Source organism: Oncorhynchus gorbuscha, linkage group LG09, assembly GCF_021184085.1.
Source record: "Oncorhynchus gorbuscha isolate QuinsamMale2020 ecotype Even-year linkage group LG09, OgorEven_v1.0, whole genome shotgun sequence".
Lineage (NCBI taxonomy): Eukaryota > Metazoa > Chordata > Actinopteri > Salmoniformes > Salmonidae > Oncorhynchus > Oncorhynchus gorbuscha.
In genome coordinates, this window is record NC_060181.1 from 60003709 (window position 1) to 60029345 (window position 25637).

The 25637-nt window shown below is 44.0% G+C and overlaps 1 protein-coding gene across 5 annotated transcripts in view; it reads left to right on the forward strand.

The window, feature by feature from the left end:
- myo3b (myosin IIIB) overlaps nucleotides 1-25637 on the forward strand; it is a 118262-nt gene that overhangs the window by 87147 nt on the left and 5478 nt on the right. For all 5 annotated transcript variants that reach the window (XM_046362914.1, XM_046362912.1, XM_046362915.1 and 2 more), the window contains 3 exons: nucleotides 16644-16744; nucleotides 17115-17161; nucleotides 17544-17698. In XM_046362914.1, coding sequence (XP_046218870.1) covers nucleotides 16644-16744; nucleotides 17115-17161; nucleotides 17544-17676 — 281 coding nt within the window. In that variant the 3' untranslated portion in view covers nucleotides 17677-17698. The remainder of the gene's footprint in view (nucleotides 1-16643; nucleotides 16745-17114; nucleotides 17162-17543; nucleotides 17699-25637) is intronic.

Here is a 25637-nt window from a genome sequence, read left to right on the forward strand (position 1 = left end):
CCCGGTAGGCTGTCTTGTCATCTTTGGCAATCAGACCTACCACTGTTGTGCAAGCTTGATGATTGAGTTGAAGACGTGTGTGGCCAACCAGTGAACAGGGTGAACAGGGAGTACTGGAGGGGGCTGAGCACGCACCCTTGTGGGGCCGCCTGTGATGAGGATCAGCGCAGTAGAGGTGTTGTTATCTACCTTTACCACCTAGGGGCTGCCTGTCAGGAAGTCCAGGACCAAGTTGCACAGGTTGGGGTTCAGACCCTGGGCCCCAAACTTAATGATGAGCTTAGACGGTACTATCGTGTTGAAGACTGAGATGTAGTTAAATAACAGCATTTTTACATAGGTATTCCTCTTGTCCATATGGGATAGGGCAGTGGGCAGTGCGATGGCGATTGTGTCATCCGTGGATCTATTGAGGCAGAATGCAAATTGCAGTGGGTCTAGGGTGTCGGGTAAGGGGGAGGTGATATGATCCTTAAGTAGTTTCTCAAATCACTTCATGATGACAGACATGAGTGCTACGGGGCGACAGTCATTTAGTTCAGTTACTTTTGCTTTCTTGGGTACAGGAACAATGGTGGACATCTTGAAGCAAGTGGCGTCAACAGACTGGGATAGGGAGAGATTGAATACTCCAGCCAGCTGGTCTGCGCATGTTCTGAGGACCCAGCTAGTGATGCCATCTGTGCCTGCAGCTTTGCGAGGGTTAAAAAGCTTAAATGTCTTACTCACGTCAGCCACGGAGAACAAGAGCTCACAGTCTAGGGGAGTGGTGGTGGCCCACATCGGCGGCACTGTGTTTTCCTCTAAGTGGGTGAAGAAGGTGTTTAGCTTGTCCAGGAGCAAGACGTCGATGTCCGCATCGTGGCTTCTTTTCCCTAATCCGTGATTGTCTGGAGTCCCTGCCACATACGTCTTGTGTCTGAGCCTTTGAATTGCCGCTCCACTTTGTCTCTGTGCTAACATTTTGATTGCCTATGAAGGGTATAACTGGACTGTTTCTACTCCGTATTCCCAGTCATCTTGCCGTGGTTAAATGCATCTATCCACAATTTTTTTGTTTTAATCGTCACAGTGGGAACAACATCCCCTATACACTTCATGATGAACTCAGTCACTGTGTCAGTGTATACGTCAATGTTATTCTCACCCGGAACATATCCCAGTCCATGTGATCAAAACAATCTTGAAGCATGGATTCTGATTGGTCAGACCAGCATTGAACAGTCCTTATCATGGGTACTTCCTGTATGAGTTTCTGCCTATGGAAAGGGAGGAGCGGGATAGAGGTGTGATCTGATTTGCTGAAGGGAGGGCAAGGGAGGGCCTTGTAGCTGTCCCGGAACGGAGAGTAGCAATAGTCGAGAGTTTTTGAAACGCACGTGGCACAGGCACAAGCGCGCGTGGCACAGGCAGCTTGTTGTCTCAGGATATGTGGTTTCCAGTTTGCACAAAGTCCAGTGTAGTTCCTTTGGAGTTGTCTTGGTATCAGCTTGACGGGGAATTTACATGGCTGTGACGATGACCGAAGATAATTATCTTGGGTTAGGGTTAGGGTTAGTTTTGTGAGATATTCTAGGTTGAGTTAACAAAAGGGCTTGAGTTCCTATATGTTACCACAATCACACCATGAGTAGTTAATCATCAAACATACACCTCCGCATTTCTTTTCCTGGAAAGTTCTTTATTCCTGTCTGTGCGATGTACTGAGAACCCAGCTGGCTGTATGTACGGGTACAGTATATCCGGAGAGAGGCATCATCATAAGTTTACGTCCTTATGATGTCAATATTTGCACAAAGGGGTTTCCACTACCATTTCTCTCATTATTAATTTTAACGACACAAAAGATCCCACCATGCCAAACGAACAAATTATCTGTCATCATTTATACCATTATTTAACTAGGCAGGTCAGTTAAGAACAAATTCTTATTTTCAATGACGGCTTAGGAATAGTGGGTTAACTGCCTTGTTCAGGGGCAGATCGACAGATTTTTACCTTGTCAGCTCGGGGATTCGATCTTGCAACCTTTGAGTTACTAGTCCAACGCTCTAACCACTAGGCCACCTGCCACCCCAAAATGTATACAATTTTACCCCATCTTCCTGTTTCCATCCCAGCTGGCGTAATTTGTTTTTATACATTATAACTTTGCTCACATAGAAACTGGATGGAAAGGTGACATAACAAGAAAAACCTTGGGAAAACACATGGGGAATTCAACAAACTTCTGCATGTCTTTCTGAGTGTGTGAAGAAAGGTTGAAATCTCATCGATCAACGTCTCAACCAAAAATTACCCACATTTCCATGATGAAATGATGTGGTTTGTGTCAAAGCTTGACACACAAACGTGTCAACCTTTGATTTGCAGCATTTTGTTACCAAGAAAGTTCAGCAAGGTTCATCCACCAAACATTCATGTAAACAGAACACTTACAGTATGTAACTTCTCTCCCTGTCTCACCAGCCTGAATATTAATACAATATGAATAATAATTCAAAATGAGTCAAGCAGACGAAAGGCTCTGCGAGCAATGCGGTGATATGATCAGAGTGCTGTTTACGCTCCTCAGTGTGGTAAACAGGCTGGTGCCGAGGATCAGTCAGAGGCTGACTTTATGGGTTATGAAAGCTGAGCTACTTATGTTAACAGGCTTTTTGAAGATTATAGTCCTGGTAAACATTACATGTCAGAAGTGAGACAGTGATAAAGAGGAGTCACAACACAGAGACCAATTACCACTGCTTCTAGAAAGACACTTAACATGGTATTTTGATGAGTAGGGAAGGAAAAGGAAAGGAAAAGAGGAAGGCTCAGTACCTTCGAGGTTATTGTTCTGTACCTCGACTCTACAGATTTAACATCTTAATTTGAGCCAGTTTGCAACAGCAGGAAAATAATCCTGCAACAACAGAAAATGTTAATTATTAATGGACATTTTTTTGTAGGGGCAAACCAAGTCTGGTATTTTAAAGTTCAAATTTAGAAGCCTTTTTAAACCTTGAATATACTACAAGTTTGCATTTCCTGCAGTACAGGAAAATTCTCAGCAACAAAATAATGAAGATCCTACATCTGTATAGTCTAGTCATTGTGCCTTGATTTGGTTGGCACCCTGAGCTGTGCTGCGGCTGTGAGTGGTCAATGGGAACACGGCATTAGGACATGGACTTACCCAGTTGTACTGTTCTAAAACCCGCGTTTACTGATCCATCCCACTTTCCTACCGTCCAACTTGCTCATTACCAGCAACTCTGACACCACTTACCACATGTCCTCCCACTAACTGTGCAACCACGATGCCATACTCCCCCAGTCCAGCCCCTACCCTCACCAACACCACCATATCAACATACATCTGCAAGACAAATGATCCACCCTCTCCGTGTTCCTCAGACAAATACTCTCCCTCTCTCACTGTCTCTCAACCTTTTGATTTATCTGTCTGTCTCCACCCATCGTAGAGGCTGAAATTACAGGTGTGTCGCAGAGGTAGCTGAAATTTGGAGTGGATAGGAAGACTCAATTTAACGGAAGGAAGGAGGACTCCTGTCTGCCACTACCTACCATAATCCTCTTAATGTCAGTGAGAGTAGTTAACAGGATGTACTTCCAAACTACTCATCATCACAATTTCTACAGAATAATCTTTTCAAACGTACCTGTAGTATATGAAGGTATAAGATTATATTGCAACTTTCCTTGTAGTATCGTTCAAGTGGCTTGGGTTATTTGGAACATTTTGTCATGCTAGAACTTTTAAAGGCCCAGTGCAGTCAAAAATGAGATTTTCCTGTGTTTCATGTATATTTCCACACTATGAGGTTGGATTAATACTGTATAATAATACTAATGCCCTTATAGTGTAAAAGCTGTTTGAAAAGACAGCCTGAAATGTCAGCCTATTTTGGTGGGATGGAGTTTTGGCCTGCTTGGGGACATCACCAGGCGGTAAATTCAACAATAGACCAAACCTCTTCCATTAACAGCTAGTTTTCAGTTTTCTTCTCCCAACTCAGACCTTGTCCCAGATAGTCCTAGCAAAATTCTTGCTTGAGAAATTGCTCTTTGCTAAGAAGCTATTTTTGTTTATATTTTACGATTTTGATTTGAAAACAGTCACAGAAAGGTACATAATTGTTACCCAGAAATGATTTGATATCGAGATACCTTTAAGATATCCCGTTTTTTGAAGTTGTTGTCCTTTAGTTGTTGATCTTTAGAAGTGGTTATAAGAATGTATATTATCCATCACAGTACATTTTAGTTGCTTGGTTCACTCGTAGGATGTTTTCTCAATGACTGTCCGACTTCCCCTGTGCAACATACCAACATGTACTAACTGCTCAATCTGGAGGGCTGTAATGATACATTATACAGAGGTCTGACAAATGATTGACTTCCAGAAAAACTGTGGGATTTTCCCAGCACATGAAGATTTGTTCAGAAGTCAAGCCCCAAATCTGCCGTCAGTGGAAATGATTGATTTCAGTGTGAAAAATTGAAAATTGGTTGTAAGTAATAACATCCTCTGCCTGCATTAGTTAAAAACAGATGCAGGAAATGCCCTTTGGACCATTATCTGGAAAACCTTGTGATTTTTCTAGTGTGCCTTATAATTCAAAACACATGGTTTACCAAATTAAGACATTGGTAATAAATCACAGTAGTCCTGAAAAGCTCTCAAACTCCTATTGAAGTTTGAATAGAGTTAGCTATCTATTCAGGGACTTTCTGTTAGCAATAAACTGTGTGTGTGTGTGTGTGTGTGTGTGTGTGTGTGTGTGTGTGTGTGTGTGTGTGTGTGTGTGTGTGTGTGTGTGTGTGTGTGTGTGTGTGTGTGTGTGTGTGTGTGTGTGTGTGTGTGTGTGTGTGTGTGTGTGTGTGTGTGTGTGTGTGCATGTGAGGGAAAAGGGGTATGGGCTGCACATGTCTTATTTAGGCATCAAAGGACTCAACTGATGATTTTTCATTATAATCCATGCCTTTTGGTGATTTGGCTCCCTCCATCTGAATAAACAAAGCCCAAGTGGATAACTGGGGTCTATGATAATTCAGGTGATCACAGCACATGATTCAGGAAGTAAATCAATACATCTCTTTCATTTATTTGGCTAAAATCCCATTTAGCAGCTCTTCGATGTTGTTTCTGAGGAGCGTTCTGATTTTCAAGGGATTTAAAACGGGTATTTAGAGATGTTTTACGAATCATCTGGACCTCTTTGAAAATGAAAAAAAGTACCTATTTTAAAAATGATTCTCATCCTTTTTATCTGGAGATGCAAGCATGTACAAAAGGTAAGTATGTTGCAAACTCTGCTGGAATTTTCTTCTGCTTCTGTATTCTCAGATCGTTATTCCTCACCGCAGACGCTGCCCACTATTATCATATAGCAAGCCTTGTGTGAGCCACTGTCTGACCTCTTCCCAGACCTACCTGGGTCCAAAATGCTCTCGTGCCAGAAGCCCGTTTGGCAGCCTCAGTGTCTGTAAGATATCTGCGGCAACAACATTCCTCTGGGGCTGGCCTGGATCAAATGGCAGTGATTTCCCAAACAGGCGGAGATGGGATGCCTGACCCTTTCTCTGATCTGCTACACGCTTTAATCGCTGCAGGTCATGCCTTGATAAATGAGGATGTTGGAACTGAGAGTTGTGTTTCTGACTCCTAGACTGCACAGACACACAGGGATCCAGCTGTATATCAGAGCAGCCAAGTTACAATCATTCACTCTGGATGGAGGGTCTCATGTGAATATAGAAAACATCTCACCTCAGACCCCAAACAACATAAATCTCCTCCATTCAGTCGTGTAGTGCTGTGATGAAACGTTGCTTTGCCATGAACATCTGATGTCCTTAGTCTGTTTGTTTTAAAGGAAAGAGCCACTGAACATAACTTAAATAACAAGATTGCACGTCAGCTAACTAGCTATCTCTAGCATAACTACTCTTAGTTTTTTTAAATGTAATTTTCATAACATATTTTGTTCCAGTGAAAAACAGTTTGTGCTGCTATATAGTTACATTATTCTGCAGTGTGATTACATTATGAAACTTTGTTCAAGGACGCCATTATTCTTGATTGAGTGCTTTGATGCGGTTTCAGGGGAATTCGAAATTTGCTTATCAAACCCATTTCAGACATCATTAAAATAACGTATTTTTTGTAAAAACCTAAGGTGCATAATACACAAAACCGCGATCCCCACACCAATAGTGCCATGCTCCAACCAGCTGAGCTAATGGTTGTTTAGATACAGTTCAGAATGGTTTTTGCACAGGAGGTTGACTAGTACGCCTACTACACATTCAGAATCAAACCATGAAGGGAACTTTGTCCTAAGGGCATTCTGTCAATTCCCAGCTGCCAATTGGTAATCTAAATGTATTAGACACCTCACGTTAGAATTATATGACAAACAGTATAAGTCAAAAGTAGCATAGGGTTCTCTTTCAGTTATTCATTTTGGGATCTCAGAGGTGAGGGTTCGCTAGGACGGCCTACTCTCTTGGAAATACCTTTCAAGAGCGTCTGTTGGAGACAGACAGGTAGAGTGGCGAATGAGGTGAGACCCTCACTTCTATAAAATGAGCCACTCTCCCTCCCTCTGGTTATTCTCGCTTCTCTTCCTCATATCAACTGAATACCTGTTTGGCTGCTTATCTGCTCACAAGTAAACTGTGAAGGATATCGCTGCTGAGCGTAGGTCTTCAGACCCTGTTGAGAGGTTGAGTTTTGCAGCGTGGGCTAACGGGAAGGTTTTGTTTTCGAGTAGAAATTCCTTTTCTACTTTTCAGTCTCCATTGGTAGTTGGCGTCATTGCTAGCTATTGGAACTGGGTTAGCCCACGCTGCAATGCTTAGGTTAACTTGGCTAGTATCTAGTGTTAATGGCGTACCAAGCTAGCTAGTTAGGAGCCTTGCAGCTAACTGCTAGCAATATTGAGCAACGAATAATGCTATAGCCGCGAGGCTAGTGGGGCATTAGCTAGCTAGCAGCTACCTCGTGGTGAAGGTGTGCGGTGACTAGCTCAGTGCTGGCTGAAAGAAACCGCGTGACCGAGCTTTCAGCCGTGAAAGCTGAGAGAATCGTTCTAGTTAACACAACCTTGACCTTTTTCCACATTTTGTTGTGTTACAGCCTGAATTTCAAATTGATTGAATTTAGTTTTTTTGTCGCTGGCCATATGACATAATACCCCAAAATATCAAAATGGAATTATGTTTTTAGACATTTTTAGAATAAAAAATGAAAAGCTGTAATGTCTTGAGTCAATAAGTATCCAAACCCGTTTGTTATGCGTCCTAAATAAGTTCAGCAGTAAAAATGTGCTTAACAAGATGCATAATAAGTTGCATGGACTCATTCTGTGTGCAGAGTAGTGTTTAATTAACATTATTTTTTTCATGACTACCTCATCTCTGTTTTCCAATGCCTCTCAAAGAAGAGCGAGCACCTATTGGTAGATGGGTAAAAAATAAAGCAGACACTGAATATCCCTTTGAGCATGGGGAAGTTATTAATTACACTTTGGATTGTGTATCAACACACCCAGTCACTACAAAATACAGGGTTCTTCCTAATTCAGTTGTTGGAGAAGAAGGAAACTGCTCAGGGATTTCACCATGAGGCCATTGGTGACTAAAACAGTTATGAAGTTTAATGGCTGTGATAGGAGAGAACTGAGGATAGATCAACAACATTGTAGTTACTCCACAATACTAACCTATTTGACAGACTGAAAAGAAGGAAGCCTGTACAGAATAGACTTACAGTTGTAATCGCTGCCAAAGGTGATTCTAACAAGTATTCAGGGGTGTGAATTCTTATGTAAATTAGAATTTCTGTAGTTATTTTTCAATAAATTTGCAAAAATGTCTAAACATGTTTTAATTTTGTCGCTATGGGATATTGTTTTAAGATTGGTGAGAGAAAAAAAAATGTTTTATCAATTTTGAATTCAGGCTGTAACACAACAGAACGTGCATAAAGTCAAGGAGTATGAATACTTTCTGAAGGCACTGTAGGTTAAACTAGACGAGAGAACAGAGCTAGCAGTGCTATCGTGTTGCTGGTAGGGTATGCTAGTGAGGTTGGCTTGCTTAGAGGCAAGGCTCATAACTAGCTAGCTTGGTACGCCATTTTTTATAAGATACTATTTGCTAGCCATAAGCCGCAGGACTTCAAACTTGCGAGCCTACGTCGTCTACACGTTTTTCTTGCAACAGGCATTGCTTGGTCCCCCTAACAAGCCTTTTCCCTCGCAATGGTGACTGCTATCCTGCCCCAGGACAATCCTAGCACTTGAACCCCCACGGTCTTGTGCTTGCTGCTCCATGATTGCTGGGAAAGATTCCCACCCTCTATGCATCAATTGTTTGGCTAAGGAACATGCCCAGAAGGCTCTCGAGTCCTGTGATCACTACTATTCCTCCTAGGTCGGCCAACCTAGGGCGCAGCCCTGGCAGCTAAGGATGGTGTACTTAAGTAAAAAAGTAATTTAAAGTACTACTTAAGTCGTTTTTTGTGGTATCTGTATTTTACTTTACTATATATGCCCTTCGGACATATTTCTTCCACTATACATAACAACAACTACAGACCAGTATCCCTTCTTTCTTTTCTCTCCAAAACTCTTGAACGTGCCGTCCTTGGTCAGCTCTTCCGCTATCTCTCTCAGAATGACCTTCTTGATCCAAATCAGTCAGGTTTCAAGACTAGTCATTCAACTGAGACTGCTCTTCTCTGTATCACGGAGGCGCTCCGCACCGCTAAAGCTAACTCTCTCTCCTCTGCTCTCATCCTTCTAGACCTATCGGCTGCCTTCGATACTGTGAACCATCAGATCCTCCTCTCCACCCTCTCCGAGTTGGGCATCTCCGGCGCGGCCCACGCTTGGATTGCGTCCTACCTGACAGGTCGCTCCTACCAGGTGGCGTGGCGAGAATCTGTCTCCTCACCACGCGCTCTCACCACTGGTGTCCCCCAGGGCTCTGTTCTAGGCCCTCTCCTATTCTCGCTATACACCAAGTCACTTGGCTCTGTCATAACCTCACATGGTCTCTCCTATCATTGCTATGCAGACGACACACAATTAATCTTCTCCTTTCCCCCTTCTGATGACCAGGTGGCGAATCGCATCTCTGCATGTCTGGCAGACATATCAGTGTGGATGACGGATCACCACCTCAAGCTGAACTTCGGCAAGACGGAGCTGCTCTTCCTCCCGGGAAGGACTGCCCGTTCCATGATCTCGCCATCACGGTTGACAACTCCATTGTGTCCTCCTCCCAGAGCGCTAAGAACCTTGGCGTGATCCTGGACAACAAACTGTCGTTCTCAACTAACATCAAGGCGGTGGCCCGTTCCTGTAGGTTCATGCTCTACAACATCCGCAGAGTACGACCCTGCCTCACACAGGAAGCGGCGCAGGTCCTAATCCAGGCACTTGTCATCTCCCGTCTGGATTACTGCAACTCGCTGTTGGCTGGGCTCCCTGCCTGTGCCATTAAACCCCTACAACTCATCCAGAACGCCGCAGCCCGTCTAGTGTTCAACCTTCCCAAGTTCTCTCACGTCACCCCGCTCCTCCGCTCTCTCCACTGGCTTCCAGTTGAAGCTCGCATCCGCTACAAGACCATGGTGCTTGCCTATGGAGCTGTGAGGGGAACGGCACCTCAGTACCTCCAGGCTCTGATCAGGCCCTACACCCAAATAAGGGCACTGCGTTCATCCACCTCTGGCCTGCTCGCCTCCCTACCACTGAGGAAGTACAGTTCCCGCTCAGCTCAGTCAAAACTGTTCGCTGCTCTGGCTCCCCAATGGTGGAACAAACTCCCTCACGACGCCAGGACAGCGGAGTCAATCACCACCTTCCGGAGACACCTGAAACCCCACCTCTTTAAGGAACACCTAGGATAGGATAAAGTAATCCTTCTCACCCCCTCCCCCCTTAAAATATTTAGATGCACTATTGTAAAGTGGTTGTTCCACTGGATGTCATAAGGTGAATGCACCAATTTGTAAGTCGCTCTGGATAAGAGCGTCTGCTAAATGACTTAAATGTAATGTAAATGTTACCAATTGGCCTGGTTTACCACACAGCTCTGCTGATCCGTCCGCTGATGTAACTGCACGAGGGGACCACAACAGACTTTCCTCCGTCGCATCATCTCTCTAAGGCCTTTCTGCTAGCCCCGTGCCGCTAGCTGCCTGAAGCCACGCATTGGACTTGTATGATCACCTGACTACGCATGCCTTTCCCTAACGTCACCATGCCGTGTCGATTGCTGTTCTGGTTTGTAACTATTGTTTTTATTTCACTATAGAGCCTCTAGCACTGCTCAACACGCCTCGGCTAACAATTTAGTTCCACCTCACACACACGCAGTGACATCACCTGGTTTAAATGCTATTTCTAGAGAGAATATCTCTTTCCGGACCTCTGGCAGTCTCTATGGGGGTGCCACAGGGTTCAATTCTCGAGCCCACTGTCTTCTCTGTATACATCAATGATGTCGCTCTTGCTGCTGGTGATTCTCCGATCCACCTCTATGCAGATGACACCATTCTGTATACTTCTGGCCCTTCTTTGGACGCTGTGTTAACTAACGTCCAGACGAGCTTCAATGCCATACAACTCTCCTTCTGTGGCCTCCAACTGCTCTTAAACGCAAATAAAAATAAATGCATGCTATTCAACCGAACATTGCCCGCACCTGCCCGCCCATCCAGCATCACTACTCTGGACGGCTCTGACTTAGAATACGTGGATAACTACAAATACCTAGGTGTCTGGCTAGACTGTAAACTCTCCTTCCAGACTCACATTAAGCATCTCCAATCAAAAATTAAATCTAGAATCGGCTTCCTATTTCGCAACAAAGCTTCCTTCACTCATGCTGCCAAACATACCCTCGTAAAACTGACCATCCTACCGATCCTTGACTTCGGCGATGTCATCTATAAAATAGCTTCCAACACTCTACTCAGCAAACTGGGTGTAGTCTATCACATTTACATTTAAGTCATTTAGCAGACGCTCTTATCCAGATCACAGTGCCACCTGTTTTGCCATCAAAGCCCCATACACTACTCACCACTGCGACCTATACGGTCTCGTTGGCTGGCCCTCGCTTCATACTCGTCGCCAAACCCACTGGCTACAGGTTATCTACAAGTCTCTGCTAGGTAAAGCCCCGCCCTATCTCAGCTCGCTGGTCACCATAGCAGCACCCACTCGTAGCACGCGCTCCAGCAGGTATATCTCACTGGTCACCCCCAAAGCCAATTCCTCCTTTGGTTGCCTTTTCTTCCAGTTCTCTGCTGCCACTGACTGGAACGAACTGCAAAAATCACTGAACCTGGAGATTCCCATCTCCCTCACTAGCTTTAAGAACCAGCTGTCAGAGCAGCTCACAGATAGCCCATCTGCACCTGTTCATAGCCCATCTGTATACAGCCCATCTATCTACCTCATTCCCATACTGTATTTATTTATTTTGCTCCTTTGCACCACAGTATCTCTACTTGCACATCCATCTTTAGCAAATCTACCATTCCAGTGTTTAATTGCCATATTGTGATTACTTCTCCACCATGGCCTATTTATTACCTTAACTCCCTTGTTTGCCCTAATTTGCACTCACTGTATATAGACTTTGTTTTCTTTTTTCTACTCTATTATTTACTGTATGTTTTGTTCATTCCATGTGTAACTCTGTGTTGTTGTATGTGTCGAACTGCTATGCTTGGCCAGGTCGCAGTTGCAATTGAGAACTTGTTCTCAACTGGCTTACCTGGTTAAATAAAGGTGAAATAAAAAAATATGATTTTTTTTTGGACAACTTTTACGTTTACTTCACTGCATTCCTAAAGAAATAAAGTACTTTTTACTCCATACATTTTCCTTGACACCCAAAAGTACTCGTTACATTTTGAATTCTTAGCCGGAAAGGAAAATAGTCAATTTTGCACACTTATCAATTGAACATTTGGGTGGCAGGTACCCTAGTGGTTAGAGCGGTGGACTTGTAACCGGAAGGTTGCAAATTCAAATCCCTAAGCTGACAGGGTACAAATCTGCTGTTGTCACGCCCTGGCCTTAAGTATTCTTTGTTTTCTTTATTATTTTGGTAAGGTCAGGGTGTGACATGGGGGATTTATTTGTTTTGCCTGGTCTAGGGGTTTGTGTCTAGGGGTTTTTGTATGTTTATGGGGCTGTTTCCTTTCTAGGTAGTTTGTAAGTCTATGGTTGCCTAGATTGGTTCTCAATTAGAGGCAGCTGTCTATCGTTGTCTCTGATTGGGAACCATATTTAGGCAGCCATATTCTGTGGGTACTTTGTGGGTGGTTGTCTTCTGTCTTCGTGTCATTGCACCAGATAGGACTGTTTCAGTTTTCACATTTGTTATTTTGTAGTGTTCCCGTGTATGATCTTTATTAAACATGTTGAACTCTAACCATTTTGGTCCTCCTCTCCTTCAATGGAAGAAAACCGTTACACAGTCGTTCTACCCCTGAACAGGCAGTTAACCCACTGTTCCTTGGCTGTCATTGAAAATAAGAATTTGTTCTTAAAGAAAAAAACATCCCTGGTCATCTCTACTGCCTCTGATCTGGCGGACTCACTACCCACAAAAAATGTAAAATAATAATAATTGTGCAGTCTGGTTTGCTTAATATAAGGAATTTGAAATTATTTATACTTTACCTTTTGATACTTATGTATATTTTAGCAATTACATTTACTTTTCATACCTACAGTATATTTAAAGCCAAATACTTTTACTCAAGTAGTATTTTACTGGGTGACTTTCACTCCCGAGTCCACAAAAATTCTGCTTTCCTCGTCCTTTTTTATTTCACTGCAATTGGTTCATGCAACCGGGCCACTGCTTGCTCTGCCTCCCCATCTTAGGGGAGTGAGTAGCTGGTTAACAACTCTTGACCACCCATGGAGCAGGGCCAAGACAAACCAGTTATGTAGCTGTCCAACTGCCAAGTATAAGGAATACTGCACTGCAGGTGTTTCCTTCTTCCTATATTACCTGACATCTTCCTTCATGGCGCTGGCTGCTCTGTTTTGAGAGAGCTCGCTTCCCGCATCTATCCAGACTAGAGTTACAAAGGTTCAGAAACTTTCCTGGAAATTTCCAGAAATTTTCCATGGGAAGTTAAGCCCTGGAATTTGAGGAATTTTGCTTAAATCCATCAAAAAAGTTAGCTTATAAGAGTGAACCCTTTTTGTGGGATACACATAAGGCAATTCTAGGTCTTGTGGCATATTTTGGTTAAACTATCCCCAATTCAATGGATTTTCAACCCTCTGCAAGCACAGTTTATTCTTCCATCACATGTACAGCTGATTCTCAAGATCTTGCACTATTGAGCCCACACTACTACACTGTCTGTGCCAAGGTCTACATGTTTTCTGGTAAGTTTTGATTACAGTACTGGGTGGGGTGACATACATGATTTTTTGTTTACTGGTAAATAGCAGCCTACAGCAAAGTGTGTTTAAATAATTTTAACTTGTTAACAATTTCTGCTAGTTAGTTTTTGCTACCATGTGAGTTTTAGCTTGCTTGAGCCTGCTAACTGAGTGTTAATTCACCTGTTTCCATACATGTTTAATTTGAAAACATTTATCTTACAAAGGAGTTGTTTAATCTAACTGCTTAACTATTTATCTGTACGTGGAATTGAATTGTTGTTCTAGTCTTTACAGGAAAATGCCACGTGCGCTATCTGATGTGTGGAGACATTTCACGGCAGCTAATGTAGAAGGAAAAGCTCTGTACATTTGCAAATACTGTGCCAAATCATATGTGAAGAATGCAACAAAGATGCAGAATCGTCCGGGTTAGGGAGGGTTTGGCCGCCAGGGATATCCTTGTCTTGGCTGGCTTTCCGGGTTGGATTGGCATTGTGTCAAGAAGCAGTGCAGCTTGGTTGGGTGTGTTTCGGCGGACGCATGTGTCACGACTTCGATTGAAGTCGGCTCCCCTCCTTGTTCGGGCGGTGTTCGGCGATCGACGTCACTGGCTTTCTAGCCATCGCCGCTCCATTTTTCACATGTCTATTTGTTTTGTCTGGTTTCAGTATCTAATCACACTGCATGTATTTAGTCCTCTGTTCTCCTCCATGTCTTTGTGTGTAATTGTTTATTGTTATGTGGGTATGTTCACGTGCTAGGCTTTTGTTCATGTTCCGTGTTTTGGGCACTTTGATGTCATTTTGTGCTTATTTATTGACCGGAATAAAAGTGCGCCTGTTAACTCTACTCTGCTCTCCTGCACCTGACTTCTCCTCCCGTACACACCCGTAACAGAATGGCTCTCAACCTTCGCCTCTCCCGATTCCGTACGGTAGTTGCAGCGATGAGACAAGATTGTAACTACTACAAATTGGATACGAAATTGGGGAGAAAAAAGGGGTGGGAAAAAATTATTATAATAAAATTAAAACAAAAAAATATATAAGAAATAGACGTTGCGAGTGCACGCACACGCAGGTGGGCGCGGGATGTTCCCCAATGCTGGAAGGGGGCCCCGAGTGAAAAGGTTTGGGAACCCCTGTCCTAGTGAACTCAGATGCTTTAGTCTTCGGGGCATAGCCAATGAGAGAGAACGAAAAAAAGAAAGAGACAGGCCTGCAAATCTTGGAAAAGAGTGCCAGCCCATTTTGTACACTCTCTGTTTTACAGTTGGTGCGTTTTTGTCATGGAGAAGTTGTGATAAGGCAGATTGTTCCTCCCTACACTCCGTTTTCCATGGTCCTATGCGCTTTGCAGGACTTTTTCCCCCATTGTTGCACCTTGGAGCCTATGGCTTTTCAGGTATTGCCTTCCCTAGAAGGGCGCCCTAGTCGTCGTCCAGTACGTGCAGTTCGCATTAACTTGGATTGTAGGAGTGCTCGGGCAAGGGTGTCATGCTCTTCGCTCATTGGGCAACGCTGTTCCCTTTTCAATGATATCCTGCCAGATCATGGGGACCATAATATTTATTTACAAAGCGAGGGTGAAAGCCTTCGAAGGGGCCTGGAAAGGCTCGCTAGTAAAGAGAGCATCCTCTGGTTTTTGGGGCATTTCTCATTCAACTGAGATTGTACGCATCTTATATTGGGCTTCCCCTTACTTTGTTATGAGGTTTTTCCCCATTGGGTTGTCTCTGCAACTTTTCGGCACCACCGGGAGATGCTGATGTTGTGACTATCCTGGCATCGGCGAGCATGTTTTGTGATACGGGAATTGGCCATATACCCACATGTGAGATATCAAAACTAATAATTGAAAGAGAACTTAAGGTTACTTGCTTAACCCCAGTTCTCTGATATTATGAGTGAGATATCTCACCACATTCCCCTGCTTGCATGAGCGTGAGGAAGAGAAACATGCTTGAGAGGAACCAGAGGGTGGGAAAGTGGCTCCTTTAATGGAAGTGAGGGTCTCCCCTCATCCTCCACTCTACCTGTCTGTCTCCAACAGACGCTTTTGATAGGTACTTGCAAGAGAGTAGGCGGTCCTAGCGAACCTCCATGTGAGATATCTCGTTCATAATATCAGAGAACCGGGGTTACGCAAGGAACCTTACATTTTGTTTTTAATGAGGAAGGTTGATTCTCTCCACCCTGTTTATATATCTATAAACAACAGCATTGGAGATAAGTTGTGCCCTGACTCTTTGGGACGAGATCTTTCTGACTGCTCCCTGATAAACAAAATATCTACATTAGAAGTGCAGACATAGAAATGACAGCATCTCCATGGGCATTTTCAAGGTTGTGTGAATTTAGTAAATCTACGCTGGTTTGAATAACATCAAGAAAGCAGAAGGAGCGGAGGAAAAAACTCTTGAGCTTTGATGTATAGGATTGAGATGTGATGAGGTCTGTTCAAAGTGAGTACAAAGTAGTGTTAAGCTGCAAAAAGTAAATGCAGCTTTAGTCAAGGTTGGGAAGCTGAAGTAACAGGAGATGATGAAGGAATGTCCTGTCTCACCCAAAAAGAAGGGTAGAAGATGAAACGCTGTCTGGCATTAAAAATAGATGCTTCGTTGTAAAGGTGTCTGAGTTTTAAAACACTTTTTTTTCCAACTCTGAAATCTTGAAACTTGGTCATAGAGTTGTAGAAAATATTTAAATTGTCTCATGCTTGATTGATCAGGTGATTGTGTAAGCTGGGTCATTATTTATTGCAAAAGCCTACCATGTTATATCACCATTATGAATAATAAATAGTAACAATCATGCGGCTTTGAACATGAAAAGAAAACAACATGAAATTGGCAAGGCAACAGTCTTCTGCTTCAAGAAGTGGATCTGAATTTGAGTCATTGATCTGCTCATGCCATATTGGCATAGTTAGCTCTGAGAGCTTGGTTTTCCTCGAGTCCCATAGAGGGGAATAAACCCCATTGACATGACTGTGGGAATATTTGCTTTTCACCTCGTCTTTTACAGCTTTTATTGTTTTTATGCCTTTATCATTTGTTTGTTACCTCATTGTGTTTTGTTCCAGTGCAATCTGAATGCATCTAAGTGTGTAGTGGTTATCCATTGGGGCTGTTACCACACTGTGTATCAGTGCTGGAGTGTTGTTACTGTGCTGTTTCTCAGTGATTTGTCTCTGTTGCAGGTCCAGTGCTCAAGCTGCAGCAGCGAACCCCTCGCCGGCGGGGCCAGCAGCCCAAACTGCTGAACAGCCCTGAAGACAGTCTCTATTACAACCAGCTAAATGTGAGTTCAAAGTGGCGATAAAGTCCTTTGTCTGACTTTGGTTCCAGATGATAATACAATTAAATCTACCTGTGCCAGACCCTCGAGCCCCACCCCCACGCTTCTCTGCCTCTTGTCTTGAACATGTGCTTATGTTCTTTATCTGTTGCTTTCATGTCAGGATGTCTGCCTTCACGGTGAATAATTGATGTGGTTTATCAAAGCTGAGCAAGATGCATGCTTCATCAGGCTCACTTGAGCCCTTTGATCCCAAAAAATTATGCTTCTGATATTATCAGCATCTGCTCGCATTCAACACAAAATCACTTTGAATTAAAAATGAATGACTCTCTGCTCATCTTTTTGACTGTGCTCTTGGCCCTTTCCACAGAGAACTCTGGATTACCAGGGGAGCAAGAGGAAGCCGAGAAAACTTGGGTAAATAACTGCTTTCCTACTTACAGCAACTCTAAACAGAGCAGGCCCTTTGTGGAATAGAAGAATCCAGAAATGGATTTTGTTTTCCTATCATGTAAATGGAGTGCTGAAAATAGCAGAGCTTTTTACAAGCTCATTTGTGTCAGTAGAGAGGGCTACATATTAAGGCTTTGTCAGCATGCTAATTTTAATTGTTGATGGTCTGACTTGTATTTGTAAATGAAAGCCTGGTTTATAGTCTACCAGGTTAACTCCTCACTGCCTTATCTTTGTTAGATATCATTGCTCTTATTTAAGTGAAATGTTCTGCTTTTTCTGGTCAGAGGCATTTTAGAAGAGCAGTCTATTTTCCCTCATACCCTCCCTGTCTTGAACATCACAGCCAAATCAAAGTACTGGATGGAGAGGATGAGTACTACAAATTATTGTCAACGGTGGAATCAATCCCTGAGGAAGACTATTTGACCGGGCCCCCTCCCACCCTGTCAAGAGGGCCACTCGTCAGTCAGAGCTGAGTCTTACAACCCCTGTCAACCGGTACGAGTCAAAGAGCACTAGCCAGACACATACTGAAATAACATTTCCTCCATATACACAATGTATAACAAGGGCCAGTGATGTACAAGAGACCAGAGTAAATGTCTATTCGTTTAAAATAATTACTAATGATGCTCCCCTTGTATGTGTGTATTTGGATGAAAACAAACGCCACAGTTAAGATTGTTGAATATAGTTCTGCTACCATGTTTTCATTAGCAGTCCCTTGTACATTGCCACCTCCCCCACACACCTCTCAATTTAGGCAGATAGGCTCCAGTAATGTAGGGATTAGTTATGGTGTCGTTCAATCTTCTTCAGGCTTGTTTTTCTATCTGGTTCACACAAGAGACTCATCTTAGGAAATATATTTGTCTTTCAAAATCCTGATAAATGGTACATGAAAATGACACTGCTGTTTTGTGGCAGAGAAATATATATATTGAATCATGTTTTTTTCTATAAAGTTTCATTGTCACTAAACGTTTCACAATAGACCAAGACTCCATTAACAGCATGCTCGGGCCAAATTAGAGCTCAGATGGAAATCTGGCATGGAACCAGACTCTGAGAACAAGACAGGTGCCCATCATCCTCAGTCAGTGCGGTGTTCATAAAGTTGTAAACATTTAATGGTCACTGAATCAATTCTCTGTCCATTGTGGTATAATAAAGTACGTACAGTTCAAGTCTCCTCGCTGAAAAGCTGCATTGAGAGCATAGAGATATCACGTGAAAAGTCAATGTTATACTTTGACCATTTTGCAGTGAATTTTTCAATGATTGTTGCAATATGTAATTATCATTATACCAAGGAGTGAGTGGTATATGCTGTGTACTAGAACCTCTAAAACATTTCCTGTCTAAAAGCAAACAGAGAGCTAGTCGTAACTCTGAATTTCACCCAAAGTATAGAAATTTCCTTTTAAGATGTGTCGGAAATGCAGGGCTGGCAAGTTGATCTGTAGTGCTCCCCCCCCCCCCTGATTTGCATATCATTTACTGCATCTCCTTTTGTTGACACCCCAGGGCCCAAGTTGAGATTCTGATCTTAATAGGAAGAGTAGGGTGGTATGACTGAAGATCCCTTGTACTCAGCGGGGAAAACATTAGAGCTCTGTCTAGATAGCAGGACCATCCACAGACAGTACAGGGTTTACTCTGGTTTCAGAAGCTTTAGGTGGCCATCGGTGAGTAAGACTACATACCGTAAGGGTCAGAACTAAGTCGAGTTGCATTCAGGTTTTGTGGGATTATCAAACGTTTAACAGTTAGCTGTGTCTTTCTTTCACATTGTGAGACATACTATACTTATATACACTAATAATGTTATTCATGCCTGCTTAAATAATGAATTGAAAGATTATTGGCTATTAATAAGTCAGAATCCAGTCTTGATGAGTGGCAGCTATAGAAAAGAGTTTACTCTTGTCGGACCAGATTTCAAGTACCAATTAAGATCTTCTTAGTTCCTCTAATGTCAAAGAAAGAAAACATACTTTTTGATTCAATTTGTAAATCTCTTCTACCAGAGAAGTTACAAATGAGATGTCGTTTTAGATTGAAACTTTGGCTGAATGAAGTATGTCAAAGTAAGGGAATGTACAACAGTGTACTAAGTCTGAGACTCAATCTCTGATATAATTTGACCACAAATACTGACATTAAAATTAATAGTTGATATTATTTATTACATTTTTTATTTTATTATTTAAGAAATATTGGTACATTGTATTACAGTATTTTTGTCATGCCCTGATCTGTTTCACCTGTTCCTGTGATTGTCTCCACACCCTCCAGGTGTCACTTATTTTCCCCAGTGTATTTATCCCTGTGTGTCATGTCTCTCTGTGCCAGTTCGTCTTGTATGTTTAGTCAAGTCAACCAGCGTGTACTTCCTGTACTCCTTTTGCTATTCTCCTTTTTCTAGTCCTCCCGGTTTTCACCCTAGCCTGTTTCTGGAGTCTGTACCTGCCTGCTAGACAATTCTGCCTGCCTTGACCACGAGCCTGTCTGCCACTCTGTACCTCCTGGTCTCTGATCTGGTTTTGACCTCTTTGCCTGTCCACGACCAATCTCTTGCCTACCCCTTTGGATTATTAAACATTGTAAGACCAACCATCTGCCTCCTGTGTCTGCATTTGAGTCTCGCCTTGTGCCTTGATAGTACGAACTGGCCATGACAGACCAAGCAGACTTGGACCAGCTCCGCCATGTTGTCTCCCTGCAGGGAGCCACCATTAGGAGACATGAGGAGTTGGTACAGGGCCTTTTGGAAGGGCTCAGGTCCTTGACGGAACGCCACAACCATGGGTTAAAGGCTATTATGGAGCAATTCAGGGAGTTAGCTCAGAGGCTGCCTGCCTCCTCTGAAAAACTTAAATCACCCATACATTTTTTCCCTATCTGTGGTGAGTTTGTACAGCCTATCCCGGGTCCCCGAGAACCCCGCTTACCTCCTCCGGAGCGATATTCGGGGAATCCTGGTACCTGCCAGGGTTTTCTTTCTCAGTGCTTGCTTATTTTTGAGCTACAGCCATTTTCGTTTCCTTCAGACAGATTGAATATAGCATATATTATTACGCTAATGTCGGGAAGGGCGCTCTCCTGGTCTACGGCAGTTTGGGAGCAACAATCTGCCATTTGTGGTCATCTGGAGGAATTCATGGCAGAAGTGAGAAAGGTATTTGAGCCTCCGGTTTCCGGTAGAATGGTGGCCAGTAAACTCCTTGACTTATGTCAAAACTCCCATAGTGTGGCAGACAACGCGGTTGATTTTCGCACGTTGGCCGCCGAGAGTGCCTGGAATCTGGAGTCTCTTTTCAATACTTTTTTGCGCGGATTATCTGAGGAGGTAAAGGATGAGCTAGCTGCTCGGGAATTGCCTATGGATCTCGACTCCCTTATCGCCCTTACCATTACAATTGATGGACGTCTAAGGGAACGTAAGAGTGAAAGGAGGTCTAGTCTCGGGCACACTTGTGCACCCGCCATGGCGCGTTCACCTCCAAGGAAATTTGCAAGTTTCCGAAGGCAGCTCTTCCGAGAAGATTCGAAGCCACCTGAGCCCCCTCTGGAATCTACGACGGGTGACTTGGATACTCCTGAGCCTATGCAATTGGGAAGAGCTAGGTTATCTGTTGGGGAACGCTCACGAAGGATGAATAATAACTGTTGTCTGTACTGTGGAGGGGCAGGACATTTTATAGCTACCTGCCCTATTAGGAAACTCTTGTCTCTAGTGGGTACCAGTACTATGGTGAGTCAGACTGGGAGTTCCCTAATTCCCATCACCCGCACACCCCTCTTTTTGCTCTTGTGCTGTGGGGAGACCAATCTAAGTCTCTCTTGAGTGCTCATTGACTCTGGGGCTGATGAAAGTTTTATGAATGATAGCCACGATAGCTTTGGAGCTTAGTATTCCCACTCAGCCTCTCTCTGTGCCAATGAACGCTAGGGCACTGGACGGCCGCTCTATAGGGGAAGTCACTCATAGTACTGTGCCCATTCAATTATGGGTTTCTGGTAGCCACAGTGAGACAATACAGTTCCTCCTCATTGCATCTCCCCATGTTCCGGTTGTATTGGGATTTTCCTGGCTTCAAAAGCACAATTCGATGATTGATTGGACCATAAGCTCCATCCTGGGTTGGAGCCCATTTTGCCATTCCCACTACCTTCAAGCAGCACAGCCATCCTCAAGTCGTCTTCCTCAGGATGTTAGCAAGACTGTAGATGTCTCTGCTATCCCCACAGAATACCATTGACCTCCTGGAAGTGTTCAGTAAGGCACGTGCTACTTCCCTTCCCCCACACCGTCCTTATGATTGTGCCATTGATCTTCTCCCAGGCACTATACCACCTCGGGTCGATTGTATTCTCTGTCTGGACCAGACACAAAGATATGGAGGAGTTCATAGAGGACTCTCTGGCCACTGGGGCCGTCCATCCGTCTGCATCTCCTGCTGGCGCAGGGTTTTTCTTTGTGGAGAAGAAGGACAAGACCCTGCGTCCGTGCATTGACTACCGTGGACTTAATGACATTACTATCAAGAGTCGTTACCCCCGACCTCTCCTCGGCGTTTGAACCTCTCCAGGGGGCCACCATATTTTCCACGTTGGACCTTCAAAATGCCTACCACCTGGTTCGGAAATGCAGGGGGGGATGAGTGGAAGACTGCCGTCAACACAACCAGTGGACATTATGAGTACCAGGTCTTGCCATTTGGACTCACCAGCTCCCCCGCTGTTTTCTAGGCTTTGGTCATTGATGGGCTTCAGGACATGCTAAACCGGTTTGTGTACCTTGACGACATCCAGTTTTTTCCCCGATCTGCACAAGAACATGTTCTTCATGTCAGACAGGTCCTTCAGCTTCTCCTGGAGAACCAACTGTTCGTGAAAGCCGAGAAGTGTGAGTTCCACCGCTCTGCAATCACCTTACTGGGATATGCCATTGCTGAGGGCAATGTTCAGATGGATCCTGGAAAGGTGAAAGCAGTGGTGGATTGGCCTCAACCAACATCCAGGGTGCAGTTGCAATTTTTTCTTGGGTTTGCAAACTTCTACTGCCGTTTCATTCTGGACTACAGCACACTGGTGGCCCCCCTCTCGGCGCTCACCTCTCCCAAGATACTGTTCAAGGTCTTTCAACAAGGCCTTTTTTGGACCTGAAGTATCGGTTCACAACAGCACCCATCCTCATCCATCCGGACCCCTCGCGCAATTTGTGGTGGAAGTGGATGCTTCGGATGTTGGAGTGGGGGCCGTCCTGTCCCAGCAATCTACCCAGGACCAGAAGCTTCATCCCTGTGCCTTCCTGTCCCATCATTTCAACCCTGCTGAAATGAACTACGATGTTGGCAACCGAGAACTTGCTGGTGGTGAAGATGGCGTTGGACGAGTGGAGGCACTGGCTGGAAGGAGCAGAACAGCCATTCCTGGTCCTGACCGACAATAAAAACTTGGAATATCTCCATACAGCCAAGCGCCTCAACTCCACGCAGGCCCGGTGGGCCCTCCTGTTCACCAGATTTAACTTCACCATCTCCTACCACCCAGGGTCAAAGAATGTGAAGCCTGATGTCCTCTCCCGCCTATACAGTTCCTCTGCCACACCCTCGACCTCTGAAACCATTCTCCCTACCTCATGCCTTGCTGCCACTGCGGATTGGGGTAATTGAGAACCTGGTCCACGAGGCACAACTCTCCCAGCCTGGACCTGAAGGGGACCCGGCTAACCAGCTGTGTGTCCCTAATCCTGTCCAGTCCCTGGTCCTGTAATGGGCTCATTCCTCCAGGCTGACCAGTCATCCAGGGTCCCGTCGTACACTAGCCTTCCTCCGATAATGTTTGTGGTGGCCCACAATGGTTCCTGATGTCTCTGCATTCGTCGCAGCATGCACAGTGTGTGCTCAGAATAAAATAATAAGTGACTCTGCGGCAAGCTCCTTCTGACTTCCTTCAGTCCCTCATCGTCCCTGGTCTTATATATCTCTGGACTTTGTCACTGGTCTCCCTCCATGTGATGGCAACACTGTCACACCTGATGGTAATCGATTGGTTCTCCAAGACCGCCCATTTCATCCCTCTCCCTAAACTACCTTCTGCCAAGGAGACGGACCAGCTTATGGTGCAGCATGTCTTCTGGATCTATGGACTCCCGGTAGACATCGAGGCATCCAATCGGGGGCCTCAGTTCTCATATCAATTCTGGAAGGCATTCTGCAACCTTATTGGGTCGTCGGCCAGCCTGTCATTCGGATTCCATCCCCAAACTAACGGTCAGTCGGAGCGGACCAACCAAGACCTGGGGGGATGTATTGTCATGCCCTGATCTTTCACCTGTTCCTGTGATTGTCTTCACCCCTTCTAGGCGTCACTTATTTTCCACAGTGTATTTATCCCTGTGTTTCCTGTCTCTCTCTTCCAGTTCGTCTTGTATGTTTAGTCAAGTCAACCAGCGTGTTTTTCCCGTACTCCTTTTGCTATTCTCCTTTTTCTAGTCCTTCCGGTTTTGACCCTTGCCTGTTTCTGGAGTCTGTAACCCTTTGGATTACGTTGTAAGACTCCAACCATCTGCCTCCTGTGTCTGCATCTGGGTCTCGCCTTGTGCCTTGGTAATTTTACATTTCAACACTGCGCTGAGAGTATTTCATATGGAAATTGCAAGAAAAATACCCCAAGAATCATTGGCCTCAGTATAATGTGGCTTTGGCGATTGTGCAGTTAGTTCAAAAGCACTTCACCTCCGGTTGTGCAGCAACGGATCCAGCAGTAATTATAATACTAGTTGTGCATTACCCCCTTACTGGGGATATTTCGTTCCTCTGAAGACCGGCTGAAATAGGTCACCACAGCACCCAATAGATCATCTTAAAAGTACACTGAATCAATTAAGTGTGATCGTGCTCCCTTGATTATTTTGGCCCTGTTTAACCATGGAGAGGAATTTCAAATAGGCTTACTAGTTTTAATAACAAGGTTGGACTGTGGTAACATATGGTGCTGTAAGTGGGTGTTACTTTCCCTCTTTCTCTCTGCCAAATCAAGTCCCTGGCTGATTGTCTGCCTGAGCATATGAGAGGAGGTGAGCTGTGGATGTAACAAGCTTGGGTACTTGATTATGTGTCATATGGTAAACGATGTTACACCGTTTGTTCTTAGCTTAGAATATTCCTGCCAAAGTAGCAGTGGTGGTGTTGGACGGAGAGGTGGACACCAACCAGACTCTGTGTGTGTGTGTGTGTGTGTGTGTGTGTGTGTGTGTGTGTGTGTGTGTGTGTGTGTGTGTGTGTGTGTGTGTGTGTGTGTGTGTGTGTGTGTGTGTGTGTGTGTGTGTGTGTGTGTGTGTGTGTGTGTGTGTGTGTGTGTGTGTGTGTGTGTGAGAGTGACAGGTAAAGGCTTGAGGTCTGCCACCTGTTTTGTTTATTACCTCTTTATAAAAACCCAGCTCCCTTTTGTTTTTCCATCGTTAAATCTGCCTGCATCTGGTGGAACAGAGGATTCCTTTAATGTGGTTAACATTACCACTGATGTTATTCTTGCCATTTTAACTATTTGCTCCAAACACAGGGCTCCTGAGTGGCGCGGTGGTCTAAGACACTGCATCTCAGTACTAGATGCGTCACTACAGACCCTGTTTCGATTCCAGGCTGTATCACAACCGGACGTGATTGGGAGTCCCATAGGGTGGCGCACAATTGTCCCAGTGTCGTTTGGGTTAGGGTTTGGCTGTAAATAACAATTTGTTCTTAACTGACTTGTCTAATTAAATAACGCTTTTTTTTAAAACCTACAGCCAGCCTATAAACATTCATATCAGCTAAGTATCATACTCCCACCACCTATCTGATATCTCAAGCTACAGCCTTTACAAATTATGAAAAGCTTTTATTTTCCACAGCAGGCACGTTTACCTTTTCTCCTAATAGTGATGTCTTACTAATAGTGATGTCTTACTTCAAAGAGCAAACACGATTAAGCCAACATTGTCCTGTTTCTATATCCTTTGAGTTCAAAGGGAGAGTTTTTGAATATCAATGTTTCTTCAGCAGTCTTTGCAGACACATTCTGTTTTAATTAAGTTTATGTGCTTTTGATATACAGATGTTTAGCTTTGCATTAAAGAATTTCAACAGGGACGCAAGTAGACATATGGTAATAATTTGAATATGATCATGCATTTCTATCTTAAGTTACGGCTTATGTCAGGGCTTTTAATTTGTCATTTTTAGTGTGTTTTTTGGTGATATTGTTTTTTCTTCTACTTTGGTGGGGTGGGGTGGGGTGCATTGTGGGCTGAACAGGTGCGTTGAAGTCTTACCTTACTCTATGATGCTCTTAGCAAGCTAATGATTGAAGAAATGGGCAGGCATGAATGTCAAACAGATGTCAGATGTGTTGAGGGTTCTGTGCAAAAGAACATTCCCTGAAGAGT